The following is a 17,261-nucleotide window of genomic DNA, read 5'->3' on the forward strand; positions in this document are numbered from 1 at the left end:
AAACAGTAACTAAGGCCAATGAACACTATCAAAAAACATAATAAATTTATTTTATAACCACATGCAGTAAAATCAACCATTAGCTGTAAAAATGTGAACGAAACTAGACCTCTGTGATAGGATATGTCAAATTAACAATCTCAGTTAAAAATATTTTCAGTGTCACAAGAATGTAAAGATAGGTTGCCAGGCAACAAAACAACGCCTAAAAACAGCTATGTCGTCCTGGCAGTCAACAAGGATTGTCGCATATATTTTCTTTTGTCAGTAAGGAGATTGTTTACAACACATGAAAATCTTATTACGAGTAATAACCCATTAAGTAATTATCAGAAAATATTAGAATTTGTTTCGATTGTTTGTCTCATGGCCATGAACAATTTATATTAACTTTAGTCTCTAGAGCATGCACAGAATATTTCAAAGTGACCAAGGGCCATAACTCTGGCAGTAATTATCGGAAATTGCTGAAAATCAATAGGCTTCTTTATCTCATAACCTTAAACAGTTTGTATAAATTTAATGTCAATGGGATAATAACTTTAGCCTCTAGAGCGTCCACAAGATTTTTCAAAGTGATCAAGGGCCATAACTCTGGCAGTAATTATCAGAAATCACTAAAAAAACAATAGACTTCTTCGTCTCATGACCTGTAGAGCGCCCACAAGCAATTGTAAAACTTCCAATCAGTAGAAACAGGAAACACAAACCAAATACAGACATTTGATGGGATCAATTTTGACTAAGTCAAAATGATGCATTTGATATTCAGATAAGTTGATATAAAATAATTAATAGAATAATTATTTTACACAAGCAATTGTGGACGCAGGAACGCCGAACAGATGGACAGACCGAGGGATGGGGGTTACAACAATATACGACCACATTTCAATGTGGGCATATAAAAAGGTGAATTGTAATAAAAAAAAAACCGGTCAATTCAGATAGTTTTCTTCCCTATGATCCAATCAAAAGAAATTGAGGAAAGATGAAGGACAATGGTAATTTAAAGAATTTATATGATTCTGTCTGGTAATAATCTAGCTGCTCATAGAAATTCTTTTTTGTTCATGAGTTATTATAGATATACTATTCAAAAAAAGGAGGGGATATTTGATTTTAGGGGCATAATACTAAAATATGCAAATGACTACGAAAAAAGTCACTATAGAACCTAACAGAAGAAATATTTCCAGTTACATGTGACGCCCAAACGCACCAATAGCTACCGCATGGAATGCAGGTGATGCTTGGGATCATCATGGGGGTCCAACCCAAGATTTGCACGACTCTGACTTTGAATGTTACAGTCATTGTGGCATTGAATTCCAGGGTGGAAACATCAGTTTAATTGTTTTAGTGACCAGAAAACAAATTTTGATATGCGTCGGCTTACCGAAAATGAAAGGTTACGTGCCCTTGGCATGCTACAGATCGACACAACACAGGCGGTTGTGGCGCGGACGATGAATGTTTCTCAGTCTGTCATAAGCAGGCTATGGTCCAGATACCGTGATACACAATCTGTACAGGACAGACCACGCTCAGGTCGACCAAGGGCGACAACTCAAGCCCAGGAACGATTTATCCGTACCTTGGCCTTGAGAAATCGTGTCATCACAGCAAATCAGATCAGCGCTCGTCTTCAAACAGACACTGGTGTGAGAGTGAGTGGCCAGACAATTCGGAATCGACTGCATATGGGTCACTTTCGCGCCCGACGTCCTCGCGTGATCCCTTGTTTGAGAGATCATCACATTCAGGCAAGACGTCGTTGGTGTAGGGATCGTCAACACTGGGATAATCGACGCTGAAGCAATGTGATGTTTTCAGATGAGTCAAGGTTCACTGTTGATTTTTTGGACAGATGTAGGAGGGTGTGGCGTCGTCGAAACGAGCGCTTCCAAGACGTTAACGTCATCAGACATGATCGATTTGGAGGTGGTTCTGTTATGGTGTGGGGAGGCATCACTGTTGCTGGAAGAACGGCTTTACATGTTGTTGCAGGGCGTGTTACAGGCCAGTACTACCGGGACAACATCTTGGCAGTCCATGTTGTGCCGTTCGCACGACGTCATGGCCGCCGTTTCATCTTCCAGGATGACAACGCAAGATGTCACAGGGCCAGGATCGTTACAGGTTACCTCCAACAACAGAACATCACCACATTACCTTGGCCAGCACTGAGTCCTGACCTCTCCCCCATCGAGCATGTCTGGGACATGCTTGGACAGAGGAAACGTCAACGTCAACAACGTCCTGCCAATGTCCAAGAACTTGCTGCTGCGTTGCAACAGGAATGGGACAATCTGGACCAAAATGACCTTAGACGTCTCATTAGGAGTATGCCACGTCGGATCAATGCTTGTTTGGCAAACAGAGGAGGATTTACCCGTTACTGACTTGGTTGTGATGCTGTGGTAACTTTGCTGTTTGACCCCGGGTATCATTTTACCCTTATAATGGTCAGTCTGTGCCTTACTTAGTCTAACGATCATTTGGAATAAATCGATGAATGTGAACTTCATTTCATTTTGTCATTTGTTTCTTCGTCAGTTTTATTAGGTGACTTTAATAACACTTAAAAATCAAATATCCCCTACTTTTTTTGAATAGTATAAAAAAAATCGCTTAACAAAAACAAAATCATCTACATGTACATGTATTTAAATCAATTATGGAAAAATTCAATATAAGCTGGCTAACATGTATGACAATTTATATTTTGTACTCAAGAGATACATGTAGCAACAAACAACCATGTGATCATACAACCTTATCCATTAAAAAATGAAATAAAAATAATAAAAACTGTCATAAAATAATGGCACATACAATACTTTAACCAATATAGAAATTATAATAAAACACTATTCAAATATATAATCTAACAATAAGAAAATAAAACAGATATTCTAATTACAACCATATATATATATATATGTTAGTTAGATTCCCACAAAACTTTATGAACAATAACACAACAATGAAGATAAAATATACATTGTCCATGTATCTATGTTAATGTTTTGATCAAGAAAGGTTTTGATTTATAATGAATATAAATTTAGACCAGCGGTTGCCAGGCTAGATACGCCCACAAGCTAAAAAAAAAAAATAATCAGGGGGTCCACAACCTTGATATACCATATATTTACATTATTTGCGTACAATGTCCGGCAGTTTTAGTTCCGATTTTCACGAAATTCGAACTCAACCATTATTAGGGTGTAACGGTGATAAATTCAAACATTTTTTTAAATCGGATACAAATTGTGACCTCTAAAGGGACCACAAGCTAAAAATGTGATTTTTCGTACAATCAAGGGCCATAATTCAGGAAGTTACGATCTGATATGTGTGAATATCGAAAGGAACCAAGATCTTTGGATTATAAACATGAATTTCAAGTTCTATTAAAATCGGAGGGGCTGCCATTTTGTCTGGCAGTTTTGGTCCAATTATCAAAAAATTCGAACTCAACATTTATTAGGGTGTAACAGTGATATATTCAAACGTTTTTTTTAAATTGGTACGATTTTCACAAAATTTGAACTCAACCAACAATACGGTGTAATGGTGATATATTCGAACGTTTTTTTAAATCAGATAATAATTGTTACCTCTAGAGGGACCACAAGCTAAAAATGTGATTTTTGGTACAATCAAGGGCCATAATTCAGGAAGTTACAATCCGATAAGGAACCAAGATCTTTGGGTTATAAACATGTATTTGAAGTTTCATCAAAATTGGATCAAAATTGTGACCTCTAGAGGGTTCACAACCTTGATATAACATAATTTTACATTATTTGCATACAAGGGGCGGCCATTTGGTCCGGCAGTTTTGGTCCGATTGTCATTAAATACGAACTTAATTGACATTACTGTGTAACGGTGATATATTGGAACGTTTTTTTAAATCAGATAATTATGACCTAAAGGCACCACAGGCTAAAAACACGATCAGGGTACATAATTCAGGAAGTTACGATCCTATATGCGCAAATATCGAAAGGGACCAAGATTTTTGGATTTAAAACATGCATATCAAGTTTCAAAAAAATCAGATCAAAATTGTGAGCTCTAGGGTGTCCACAAGCTAAAAACGTGATTTTTCGTACAATCAGGGGTTATAATCTTATAATCCATGATTTTTTTTAGATAATCCTATATTTCAAGTTTCGTCAAAATCAGATAAGAATTGTGATCTGTAGAGTGTCCACAAACAAATTGTGGACGGACAGGGGTACGACAATATACGTCCACATGAAAATGGGGGCGTATAAAAAGCAAAATATGAAACTGAATGTGTAAATAAAGATGTAGATTGCAGTTTGAAACATGTACATCAATGACAAATACAGGTACATTTATGTTACTGATTAGTGATTACCTAGTCTTAAGTTAAAGGGGCATTATGGGAGATTAGATAAAGAGCTGAGAGTTCTCACTATAACAGATAAAAAAATAGATACCGCAAAAAGAATATGCTGAAAATTTCAGTCAAATTGCTCCACTCTGAACCGAGATATTAGCTATTAAATTTTAGGCCCGATCATGATCATCATTACTGAATTCGGTCCTGATTATCCATTTTGACGTTAAATCATCCATCACAAAATGTATTCAAATCCAGTAAATATTGCAGGCTAGCGATGGCATCAAGATTTGATTATGGTCTGGATAAGTTAATTAATGTCTAATTAATAAATTAGATAACATTTCAGGCCTGTAGGCAGATTTAACTCATGTTTAATATTCTGACTCTTTCCCCAGTCTCTGCATGTTAATACAGTATTGATGTCGGCCTACCGGGCCTAGGCTAGAGTAAGAAAATCCTTACCACTGTTTTCTGGGATTTCCGATTTTATCAGGGATTTTATGTCCATTCCATATCTCCAAAACAATAGATTAGCACAATTTTATTTCCACTTCACACCGTCCAATCCATATCCTAATTCAAATTTGGAAAGCGGAATCCATGTATATCATTTATGAATAAACCAACAATTTTTTTTTATTGTTTTTTTTGGCATGACAAGATTTTCCTGGACGCGATTTGACTGAAAAAAGATTTAGCTTTCTGAATACTATTGCAATATAGATTTAGGAGGATGCAAGGCATCCAATCTCTCCCAAAGTTTTGAAGGATGGACGTCTCTCAAAAGAGTGCCTAGATTTCTGACTCTAACCCAGTTTGACATCGGTCAACGTATAGTTATTAGAAGTTGTGAATAGAGTGAGATGTTTCAGACAAGTAACTAACATGCATAAAAAAATCTATTTGACCATACAAACTTTTGAAAAAATCACTTTTCAGCAAATTTCAAGGTTTAAATGCATATCCAAGAACTGATTACATATAGGATTATAAATACCTGTTAATGGATAAAGTTTAAGTTTGTACAAAAATTGTTTTTTAATATTATCCTTTGTTTTCTGATAAATAAATAATTTATGAACCTATAGCCAAATGTAAATAAATGCTTTAAGTAATGTGCAACCGACTGACTAAAAAACAAGGGAAGAAAGGTGTTCACATCAATCGTTGCTGTAATATTAAAAGATTATGTATACAGAATGTTTACATAATACTTTGTATGGCCAAGTTTTGTTGTTATTTAGTGAACAATGGCAGTGCATAAATATAACAGTTAAACTTATTATTAAAAAGTAAATGCTTGAATTTAAAGTATATTTTAAAAGAGCTGAACCTCCTTGACTTAAAATGTTGAATTGGATTATTTGATGTCCAATTTCAATTACTGATCGAACAAACACTACATACATACATAAACTTTTATTTGGAAAGATTATGTGACTCAATCTGACAGTCTGTGGGCCTAAAAGTTTAAATGTAGACAAAACTAAACAAATCTACACATCGATCTAATTAAATCAACATTTTATTTCATCAAAAATCATAACTTGTTCCTTGGTCACCAAAACTTTAAGCTAATCTTCCAAGAAACTGATGATCCTAAATACATTTATTCAAAGTACTGGAAAAAAACCCACAATATTTACCCAATACCTTGATTTAAAGATACGTTGTGTGACACTTATTTTGATAATTTCAAGCTGATATTGTACATGTACTACACTTGAATGATGATGAATGTAAGTACAAGGGTGTAACCTAGTTAGGCGTAATTAATGTTAGTAAGCAAAACCAGGCTTTGATTATCTCGTTCTTTTTCGACTTTTTTTTTTCTGTTTCAGTCTTTAGCTTATGAATATACATCTACATGTTTAAACCACTTCAGAAAAGTGTTGATCATAAAATGACCCAATTGGTATTGTTAGATAACCTTGAATAAACTATAATTTGTGCATATCCATATCAGTATTTAAAACATTGAAAGTAAAGACTAAAATTGTAGATTTTTGTTTAAGTAAAACTGAGGTAGTCCATTAATAAAATCAAGTTAATCTACAGTTTACTTTCTAAAAATATCAAGCATGCCATTCTATAACGATCAGAATTTTCTTACAAGTGGTTTAAAGATATATGTTTTAGTGGCTCCCTAAGTTGATGAGTATGAAGGAGCTTCTTCCCTTTTTATTCTAAAGCTCTCATAAATGTACATATCTAAAGCTAAATTTACATAGATTTTTAAATTTATGGTATAAATTTAAAAAACTTTAATCTGTTGAATATACAAGTAGTTTCTTTTTAAATCAATTCTTTAAATCTATTTTATTGTCATTACATAAGATTACTAATTCTTGTTTAGTTACCACAATTTTATTAATAAATATAACAGAAAACAATCCCATACAACCTGCTGACACCATGTAAGCTGTTACCGTTCCTGTTATATGTACGATATAGCCAACACAAGCTGTTAGGATCACTTGAGATAGAAAATAGGCACTATCTAATGTAGCAATATAAGTTCCTATACCATGATTTGATGAAGATGTTGTAGTGATCACATCAAAAAAATATAACTGAAAAGACAAACAAATAATATAATATTAGTTATATAACATTAATAAAATCACTGCAGTTACAAATCATGTACATGTATATTGTACAGTTCACTATGTTCAGTCTTATGCACATACATGTACATTTTGCAAGAGATGGATAGAGAACAAGCTATAAAAAAAATAAAAAGCGATTTTTCATACAATCAGGGGCCATAATCCAAGAATTTATGGTGTGAAATGCACGAATATCAAAATGGACTGAGTTATTTGGGATATAAAGAATAAAAGATATATTTTAAGTTTCATCAACAAGTTCACATCCTTGGTATTACATACTCTTATACTATTTGCTACAAGGAGCGGCCATTTTGTCAGGCAGTTTCGGTCCAATTTTTTAACTCAACCGTCAATAGGGTGTAACGGTCATATATTTAAACGTCTTTTAAAATTGAATACAAATTGTGATTTCTAGCGGGTCCACAAGCTAACAATGCAATTTTTCTAACAATCAGGGGTCATAATCCGGGAAAATACGTTCGGATATGCACGATTATCAAAAGGAACCAAGATCTTTGTGATATAATCATAAATTTAAACTTTCATCAAAATCGGATCAAAATTGTGACCTCTAGAGGGTCCACAACCTTGATATACCATATATTTACACTATTTGCATACGAGTGGCGGCCATTTTGTCCGGCAGTTTTGGTTCGATTTCACGAAATTCGAACTCAATCTTCATTAAGGAGTAACGTTATATATATTCAAACAGTTTTTTAAATCGGATAAAAATTGTTACCTTTAGAGGAACCACAAGCTAAAAACATGATTTTTTTGTACAATCAGTGGCAATAATTCAGGAAGTTACAATTTGATATGCGCAAATATCGAAAGGAACCAAGATCTTTGGATTATAAACATGCATTTCAAGTTTCATCAAAATCAGATGAAAATTGTCACCACTTAGTGTGTCCACAAGCTAAAAATGTGATTTTTCGTACAATCAGGGGCCATAATCCATGAAGTTTCGATCCGGTATGCCAATATCAAAAGGAACCAAGTTTCGTCAAAATTGGATAAGAATTGTGACCTGTAAGTGTCCACAAACAAATTCCAGATGGACTGGGGCGACAACAATATACGTCCCCACGAAAAAATGGGGGCGTATAAAAATTACAATTTGCTAATTGGTGCAGAAAATGAAAAAGAGTTTAACAACCTACTTTTCTGCACCAACTGGGCTATTGAAGATGACCAATTTGCCCAAGGGGAAGTTTTATTTCTAAAGGTGACAGAGGACTTTGAAATTGCTTTCTAAGTCACACATACTATTTACCGGTATTCTATGATGTTTACCATATTAATATGAAAGGGTCAATACTAAATCTTTGTGCACATTCTTCAATATGTTGATATAAATTAAATGGAAACAAATTAGAACCGGTACATGTATTTGTGTTTTGAAGACTACATGTACAATCATTATATGTAAACTAAGCTTTTGACTAAGACTAATAAGAGTATTAGATTAGTTTAACTTTTTAATAAATAGTTCGTAAGAAAATTATGAATTAATATTACCTCTTTTTCTTCATGATATCTTGATACAAGTATAAATGGTATCGTTGTCAATGTGGCGAAGGCAAAACCTGTCATGGCTGCCATCAGATTTACAATGTAAACATTTGGTACTAGTACCATTCCTGTCATTGCAAAACAGAACGATGTCATTCCCATCATGTAAGTCATTTTACTTCCATATTTATCTACCAATCTTTCAATGAAGAAAGAATAAACAGCGGAAGTGATACAGTGAAGTAACAGACCCCAGCTACCCATCCGAACACCTTCATCATATAAATTACCAGCTTCTGAATCCTCAGGAGCATTCGGATTACCACGATAAACTATCTGACCCACAAAATCCGTAAAATAAAGATTGAAGCCCATCACAGCTGTCCAGCTACAAAAATTGGCCAGAGCCAAGTGTCGCAACACCACAGGTACATTTAAGAACTGTTGCACATTTGTAGGCAATAAATTATAAACAGATGAACCTAAAGTTTGTATTAAAGCACATATATGAGACAGAATTTTACTTTTAGATGTCACTACTGTTAAACAATTCCGGATACTATGTGGTAGAATTGATCGCACACTTTTTGAATATGATACCGAATAGTTGGTTTCCTTGGTAACAAGTATATTATGCAGATTTTCTTCTGATACAGATCTTGAACTGCTGCTAGATTCATAACCAGATTCTAAAGCGATTGCATTCTGGGAACTTTTAACCAGTTCATCATAGTGACCGTCCTGTTCATTGGAAGTACTAGTTTTTGGGTACCGTAATAGAGGTTTTTCAGCTGCTACGATTAAAGTTGCTGACAACATTAGCGTAAACATAATAATTAATATGGAGAATACTGATGCCTCCTCTCCACCAAAATATTGTCCGACGCTATTTGATCTCCAGTTGATCGCAGATAAAAGATAACCAATAATTCCTCCAGAACTCACCATCAATGAATATATTGAAAAAACCCTTTCCTGTTGACCAGTATTTTTACATGCATCATTTAGTAAAGCTTCACAAGGTGTGAGACATGTCTGACTAGTAAAATCCAACATGACAGACCCAATCGTCATCAGAAGTATACCCAAGCGCTTACTGAGATCACTTTTACCTATAAACATAGATATAAAACTTTCGCCAAACGGTATAAGATAGAGGGAGAATATAAGCACTATTGATATGGCTAAAATAAACGGACGTCGTCTTCCATATGGACAATGACATTTGTCACTCGCACGGCCTATAACAGGAGTACAGAACAAAGCCAACAGAGGACCAAAACCTAAAATCAAACTCATATTTTCTTCAGAAAAGCCATTTTTCAGGAGTAACGGTGGAATATAGGTAAAACCAGCACATGCACAAATTTCTATTCCACACACCACACTATTCAAGAGGAATATCTGTAAAAGAGTTAGCTGTTTAGTTCTCTCGTTATCAATACTACCTACTACTGACAGCTTCTCATTTACTATTATTGATTCCATCTTAAAATTCTGTATTCTGAACGTTTTGCTCAATTATTTCGGCCTTTTCAGGCTATAATATTAAAGCGTCATTATTAATGTTAGAACATTAAAACTAAACCCAGATATATTCTTGGCCATTCCAAAGAAAATAACCCTGTTAGCCATATTCCTATCTTCAATACATGCATATATGACACTGAAGAACACCAGACAGGAAATTTGAAGCAATCATCAATCTGTAAAAAAAAAAGAGACAAATTATAAATACACTTATAATGATTAACTTGCATAAATTTGAATACCCTGACCTACCATAATTTATTAAACTGACATTTTTTCTTAACCTAAACCAAATCAGATTTTCTTGTAATTTAAACAGTATTTATTAACATATAAATTACACACAATGTATAATACATACATGTAAGCAATATAAGGCTTATATTAGTAACCCTGTCTATTTGCTCGTGAATTGGGCATCCTTCTACATTTAGAATTTTAGTCCACTAATGTTGAGATTAATAGATTTTGTGTTCCACTGTCGACAGTTTAAGCCAGAAATGAAAATAAAATTAGTAAACAACAACATAAAAAATCTAATTGTAGTGATGTAGATAACTAATCAAAATAACACCAGATCAACACAATTCAATACTTTACAAATCAGTTTATCAAATTATCTGAAAATGATAAATCCACATGATGTCCTACATGTATATAGATCTCTTTTACTATTTCTATACCCATCCATTCAAATTATGTTTTAAGATCACGAAATATACTAGTAGTTACTAATGTCACCTCATATACTTTAAACACAAATTGTATAGATTCACATCTGTGGAGAACTTAACTAATAATACACTAAACACAAAATATATGTCATATCACACTATTTGATCCACAGGTACTGGTACACGTACATGGGTGTATTATAACAGTCAATGAACCATGATATATTCATAGCTTAACTACTTTTATAGCAGTCTAGGGGTTGGACATTAAAATCTAAAATAAACAGCAGATTTTCAACTATTTAAGTATATAAAACAAGCAGAGACAGTAACTGATGTTGAGTACATTGCTCAAAAAGTGCCCTTAGGTCATAGGTACATATATAATGATATTATTATTCTAAAAATATTCAGAGTAGAATTTTAACACTAAATCATATTGGGCCAGACACTTTAATGTCATGACATTTATATACTTTAAAACTTACATTATACTAGGTTGATATACATCCTATCACCAATGTTCTTTTACAGTTTTTTATATCAATTCATGACTTTCAGCTCATTTCTTAATGAAATGAATACAAAGCAGACATGTCTGTTTATGCATTACTTACATACATCTAACTGTTAAATTAAACTGAACTATATAATATATACATTACGAAGCATTTATCACACTTCTAATAAATATATGACATGTTATGGTAGACAGGTTTGTCAGGCCTGGCAGACTGGTTTTGAAACAGCCAGTCAATAACAGAAATCAGATATTTTTAAAGTAAGTGACTACATAAAATTTTGCAGTATCAGCAGACATGAGCAGGATAACTGCACAACAAAACAAAGACAGCACAAATGCTACAGCAGAAACAGATTTCTTTCCCGTGTACAAACTGGGTGATTTGATGATATATTTGGACTAAAACCATATTCAAACTATGTAATTAATCTATCAAAATTTTACTTCAAATCCTTTGCAAAACATTGAATTTGTGAGGGAATACCTCTGCTATAAAAATTTGATTAAAAGAGAAACTTTGACGTCACTCGAGCAGACATTCCTAATCGTCTGGTTGCCGATTAGGGAAACCCTTACATTTTTGTCCTGTATGAGCTCCATGGGTGTTGTTCAGGGAAGCCAGTATTTTTCTAGTAAGACTTAATGTTTCTACTTTCCATATATACCAAAATTGCCATACTTTTATTGGAAATAACCACCTGATAAATACTTTTCTGGGAAAGCAACTTTAAACAGTAAAACTGTAAAAAAAAATAAGTGTGGTTTAAAGGTCTGGAGCAATACATTATATAACATATTAGTACTGCAAGAGCGCATCAGTCTGAGTGTTATATCAATATATAACACAATGTCTTGCTCAAGATTTTTAAACAACTTGAAATACAAATGTACTGTCCTGTAGGTGAATTTGTATTCTACTATCTAAAATAAAAGTAATTTTTCCAGTCAGAGTAGGTGGTTACAAAAACTGTTGCAACTGTACGACTTTTAAAAAAGAAGTAAAAAAAAATAGTTCTTTCCAAGTAATTTAATCAAATCCCTAATCATTCCAAATAATTTGTCTGTCAACATTGTATAACTTGAAAAATATTCAGCATGACTGTAAGCTTAAATGTAACAAGTTTTTTGGATTTTAAATTTAAATAACCATAAGATAATGGGATACTTGAAATCTGAAAGCCATTAGAATTTAATTATTTGGTTTTACACCTGTCATCTCAAGATTACTATTTAGTCAATTAAAATTGAATTGCTACATTGAGTGTTACCTAATACTAATCAGTAAGAAACACTGTGTTTTAGCTTACATCCCACTTCTACTCGTTGCCACTGGCAACCTTTGATAAAACTGTCCTGTTTAATTGCAATACATGCTTAAAAGTATCCGTGTATCAGAAATGTACAGAAAGGGTACTGATCATTTCTGATACACGGATACTTTTATACCGTTTTAGATATCTATCAAGCAATAAGGAGGGGACGTTTAGTCCGACCCAGATCACAATTGATAACAAGGCTCTAACCAATGTACATGAAATCATAGTAACAAAACAAAATGGGGGGAACTACATGGCAGTTCAAAAACATATACAATGACATTAAATTAACATAACAACATATTACAAAAATCAATTATTATACATACCAATTGGCATCTATTTCATAATTTGGTTTGATTTATATTAATATGCAAAATATATAAATTAGAATATTGAATAATTATTTTAATTAATTGTGATGATAGAAGGCGTAGTTCTCATGCTGGACACTTCACAGGCATTGAAAATAAGCAGGATGAAAAAAAAAAACGCCTAGAAAGTCATAAACTTTATTACAAATAAATTTCAACGGAAGAACCATCCGCCGATGCATACTTTCACCAGGAATGACCCACGTTTCGCATTTCCTTTACACTACATTTAATAATATCGCAGTCCTCTACGCCATAGACAAGTTGTTTTGACGATGTGGTCTAAACAAACACGTGATTGTTTTACGCTCAGAGTATCATAGCAAGATGCACGTGTAAATACTACTCAGGTCGTCTCTCCACTGCGAAATCATTCTGCCATGAAATGTAACGTGAGGCTCAGAAAGGGATAAATAATGAAAGAACAGAAAGTATTTGTCACTTTTCGGTTGAAACGACTCGATAATAAATACTATTTTTCACATTTTGCTTCACAATACTCGATAGAAATGTGATGTAAGTAATTTATTAGCACCTTTCCTCGGTGTATCGGTGAATATCAGGACAGTTTTGGTCGGGAGCCGCCTCGGCTGGGCCCCTCGACCAAAACTGTCCTGATATTCACCGATACACCTCGGAAAGTGTGCTAATAACTACTACTTACATGCCACAAAAAAAAGAGTAAATTATAAATATCTAATGTATTGTATTTGTAAAAGCCAGAATTTGACAATGTCTGAAACACAGGTGACTTATTTCCAGGCTTGATTACTAATTTTACAAATACAATTTAATACATTAGACATTTCTAATTTACTGTTTTTTTTGTTTTAATCTTCTAACTTATTATCTAAAGAACTCAAAAATCTAGTATATTTGTTGACATGGTAAAAAACTGATCACAATACTCACTGAAAACTAACTGAATATTTTTTGCTACAATTTACATTCAACTATAAGTTGCATGTATTATCCTCAAATAAATTACCAGGTTAAAGCAATGAAATGAAATGGGGTTTAACGTCCTACTATTCTGCTCCAAACTGGGCCAATGAAGACGGGCATATGCCATACAGTGTGCTATGAGATAATTTTTTCCCCCGGTAGATGGTAGTTTGTTCAGGAACGGTATGTAAATCAATACAAAAAATGATTATATTGTGTTTAATTGAACGGTTAAACATCGATGTACATGTAGAACTAGAAGCTGTGTAAATGTACAAGTAGGACAACAGCTGTTAAACACATGTTAGCTGGGAAATTTAGTGTTTATAATAATCCTTATTCAAAATTTACAGCTTTGGTGTGATTCTTCACATATCATCTATTAAGTATCAAATTTTATATGTATATGATGCCAATATTACAAAATTTCACAATCAATACACATACTACTTACTACTAGCAAAACATACAAAAATTGTGCATTTTTATTACAAAATTGTGCTCTTTTAGAATTTTATTGCAAAATTGTGCTCTTTTACACAATTGTCAGATATGTAGTTTTACATACATTATTCAAAATTTACAGCTTTGGTGTGATTCTTCACATATCATCTATTAAGTATCAAATTTTATATGTATATGATGCCAATATTACAAAATTTCACAATCAATACACATACTACTTACTACTAGCAAAACATACAAAAATTGTGCATTTTTATTACAAAATTGTGCTCTTTTAGAATTTTATTGCAAAATTGTGCTCTTTTACACAATTGTCAGATATGTAGTTTTACATACATATGTAAGTACTGTATGGTATTTCACATTTTCATGTACCGGAATATGTATGGTTACATGTATTTATGTCCTGTATAGTCCGTTACAGTTATTTGGTCAGTTAGCCAGATATATCAATTGGTAGTTGGTTGTAATTTATAAAAACCCAAAATCATCTTCGGTTGGAAATACATGCTATATTTATACTAATAGTTATGACTGTCATTTGTTTGACTATTTATTCAAGAGAGTTGTTGGCTACACTAGGGCTGTCCCGAGGCTGAAATCTGGTGTATAGGGATAGCTCGGACTGGGGAGTAAAACATAGGCCTGGTAGAGATGGCCTACCACTTGCAGTTTCGGAGTAACGGGCACAACCTTTGCAGCGCCGGGTCAACCACTAGTATATAACAAAAATAAACACTATCAGCATTGCAACCTTCTAAGTTCGACTTCGAATTTCATCTTGTTCAATGTTTTTGACTTTTAAAAAGAAACCTATAACAATGTTGAATATGATTCAAGTCAGTTAGAGAATAGGATATTCTCAATCCACAGAATGGCCATGTACTCTTGTAGATTATATGACTTTTTCAATTTTTAGTCAACTACCAAATAAAAAGATTTTCAAAATATTTAGGTTTGTAAAGTCTTATCAATTCTGTCAGTACTCAGTAATCATAAATTTGACACAAGTTTGATTAATATATCAATGTATCGGAATGCATCTCCATGCCACGACTGATGACAAACATTTACTGTCATATGAGATAAATTGCATCTCCATGCAACAACTGATGACAGACATGTACTGTCATATGAGAGAAATTGAAGTGTTTTATATGCGATCAAACTCAAAGGTGCCGAGTATTATTATCCAAAACCAGCGGCTGCCAGGCAGGATACGCCCACATTTTCGAGAGATGGATAGAGAACAAGCTAACTGAGATCTTTGTGTTATAAACTTACATTTCAAGTTTCAACAAAATCGGATAAAAATTGTGACCTATATAGGTTCCACAACCTTGATATACCATATTTTTACGCTATTTGAGAACGAACGGTGTTATGGTGTAACGGTGATATAATAGTACGTTTTTTTAAATCGGATAAAAATTATGACCTCTATAGGGTCCACAAGCTAAAAACACGATTTTTCGTACAATCAGGGGCCATAATTCAGGAAGTTACGGTCCGATATGCGTGAATATCGAAAGGAACTGAGATCTTTGGGTTATAAAACTTACATTTCAAGATTCAACAAAATCGGATAAAAATTGTGACCTCTATAGGGTCCACAAGCCATAAACGTGATTTTTCGTACAAATAGGGGCCATAATCCATGAAGTTTCGATCTGATACATGCCAATATCGAAAGCAGCCGAGATCTTTTGGAGATAAACCTATATTTCAAGTTTCGTTAAAATCGGTTAAGAATTGTGACCTGTAGAGTGTCCACAAACAAATTGTGGACGGACGTCCGGACAGGGGCGACGGCATAATACGTCCACATGAAAATGTGGGCGTATAAAAATCAATGAGAATAAATTTTTCTGTCCAAAATCTATATAAAATATGTCCAATAAAACAATCAACCCCATTTTTCATTCCGATCTATATCAAATCAGATATTATAAATTATATAATTAATATGCATAAAGAAACTTTGAATGTTCGGACTTGGATTTATAAATTTTAAAATAGTTTTAAAATGGAGAAAACCAAATGCAGAGCCATGATAAAGTATCTTGATTAGCAAATTCTCAATGACACAAACATTACTTGACAATAGCCCTTCTCATAGTAGAAACAACAAGGGGCAGGATCAGCACTGAAGACGAATCATGGTCTGGCTGCCCTTGTGAAGTGGCCATCAAAGACATAGTTGACTCTGTTCTCAACACAATAATGCAGGACAGGCAAGTACATGTAACTGTTTAGACACTTAGCTACTGCACATGAAATTTGCAAAACATCAGTGGAATGGATAATCCATGAACATTTGTATATCAATATAAAGTGTCTGCCCACTGGGTACCCAGAATATTGACAACAGAACCAAAACATTAGAGATTCATGGTTAGCCAACAGTTAATGCTGTACAGGACTTTGGCTTCAAGATCCCCCCGCACCCAGTCTGTTCTCCAGATCGATTGCATGACATTTTGGTGACAAATTCGGTCCCGCAACATTTAAAACTGACAACCTTTCGGAATCAAAAGGTTCTGCTACCACGAGATCTAACTCCCTCTTAGCTAAAAACATTGAGATATATTCAGGTGCTTGTTTTTAGCTACGATTGGGTGCCTTTAGTTTCACCTGGCAAACTTAATTTTGTTATTAATGCATGTAACATCTTAAAGATAAGTAAATTTTATACTATTAAGACTTATTACACACACACAGGCCAATCTAGTGAAACAACTTTCATTTATCTGCAAATATTGTCAATAAAGTGAATCAGGCAGTTTTTTATCAAACTGATACAGACATTCATGACATTCATGACATTCATGACGTAAAGATGCCAAATTTAAAATGCCGGGTAAAGCCAGCTATTATAACTTAAATTTAAAAGAGGTGGTTTGTACCTGTGTCGGGT

At 33.7% G+C, this 17,261-nt stretch overlaps 2 protein-coding genes across 4 annotated transcripts in view; one reads left to right on the forward strand and one right to left on the reverse strand.

The window, feature by feature from the left end:
• Positions 1-1,817: 1,817 nt before the first annotated feature.
• LOC126823704 (solute carrier family 45 member 3) overlaps positions 1,818-17,261 on the reverse strand; it is a 44,157-nt gene continuing 28,713 nt past the window's right edge. For 2 of the 3 annotated variants that reach the window (XM_056101599.1, XM_050552658.2), the window contains exons 2-3: positions 8,524-10,223; positions 1,818-6,960 (exon numbers count right to left, since the gene is read on the reverse strand). In XM_056101599.1, the coding sequence (XP_055957574.1) occupies positions 6,688-6,960; positions 8,524-10,005 (1,755 nt within the window). In that variant the 5' untranslated portion in view covers positions 10,006-10,223 and the 3' untranslated portion in view covers positions 1,818-6,687. Of the gene's footprint in view, positions 6,961-8,523; positions 10,224-10,408; positions 10,444-17,261 lie in introns of those variants that run through there. The other variant, XM_050552659.2, reaches the window with a different exon arrangement.
• LOC126823719 (RAD51-associated protein 1-like) overlaps positions 11,415-17,261 on the forward strand; it is a 35,108-nt gene continuing 29,261 nt past the window's right edge. Inside the window, exon 1 of the mRNA XM_056101746.1 lies at positions 11,415-11,502. Coding sequence (XP_055957721.1) covers positions 11,426-11,502 — 77 coding nt within the window. The 5' untranslated portion in view covers positions 11,415-11,425. The remainder of the gene's footprint in view (positions 11,503-17,261) is intronic.

Source organism: Patella vulgata, chromosome 6 (genome assembly GCF_932274485.2).
Source record: "Patella vulgata chromosome 6, xgPatVulg1.2, whole genome shotgun sequence".
Lineage (NCBI taxonomy): Eukaryota > Metazoa > Mollusca > Gastropoda > Patellidae > Patella > Patella vulgata.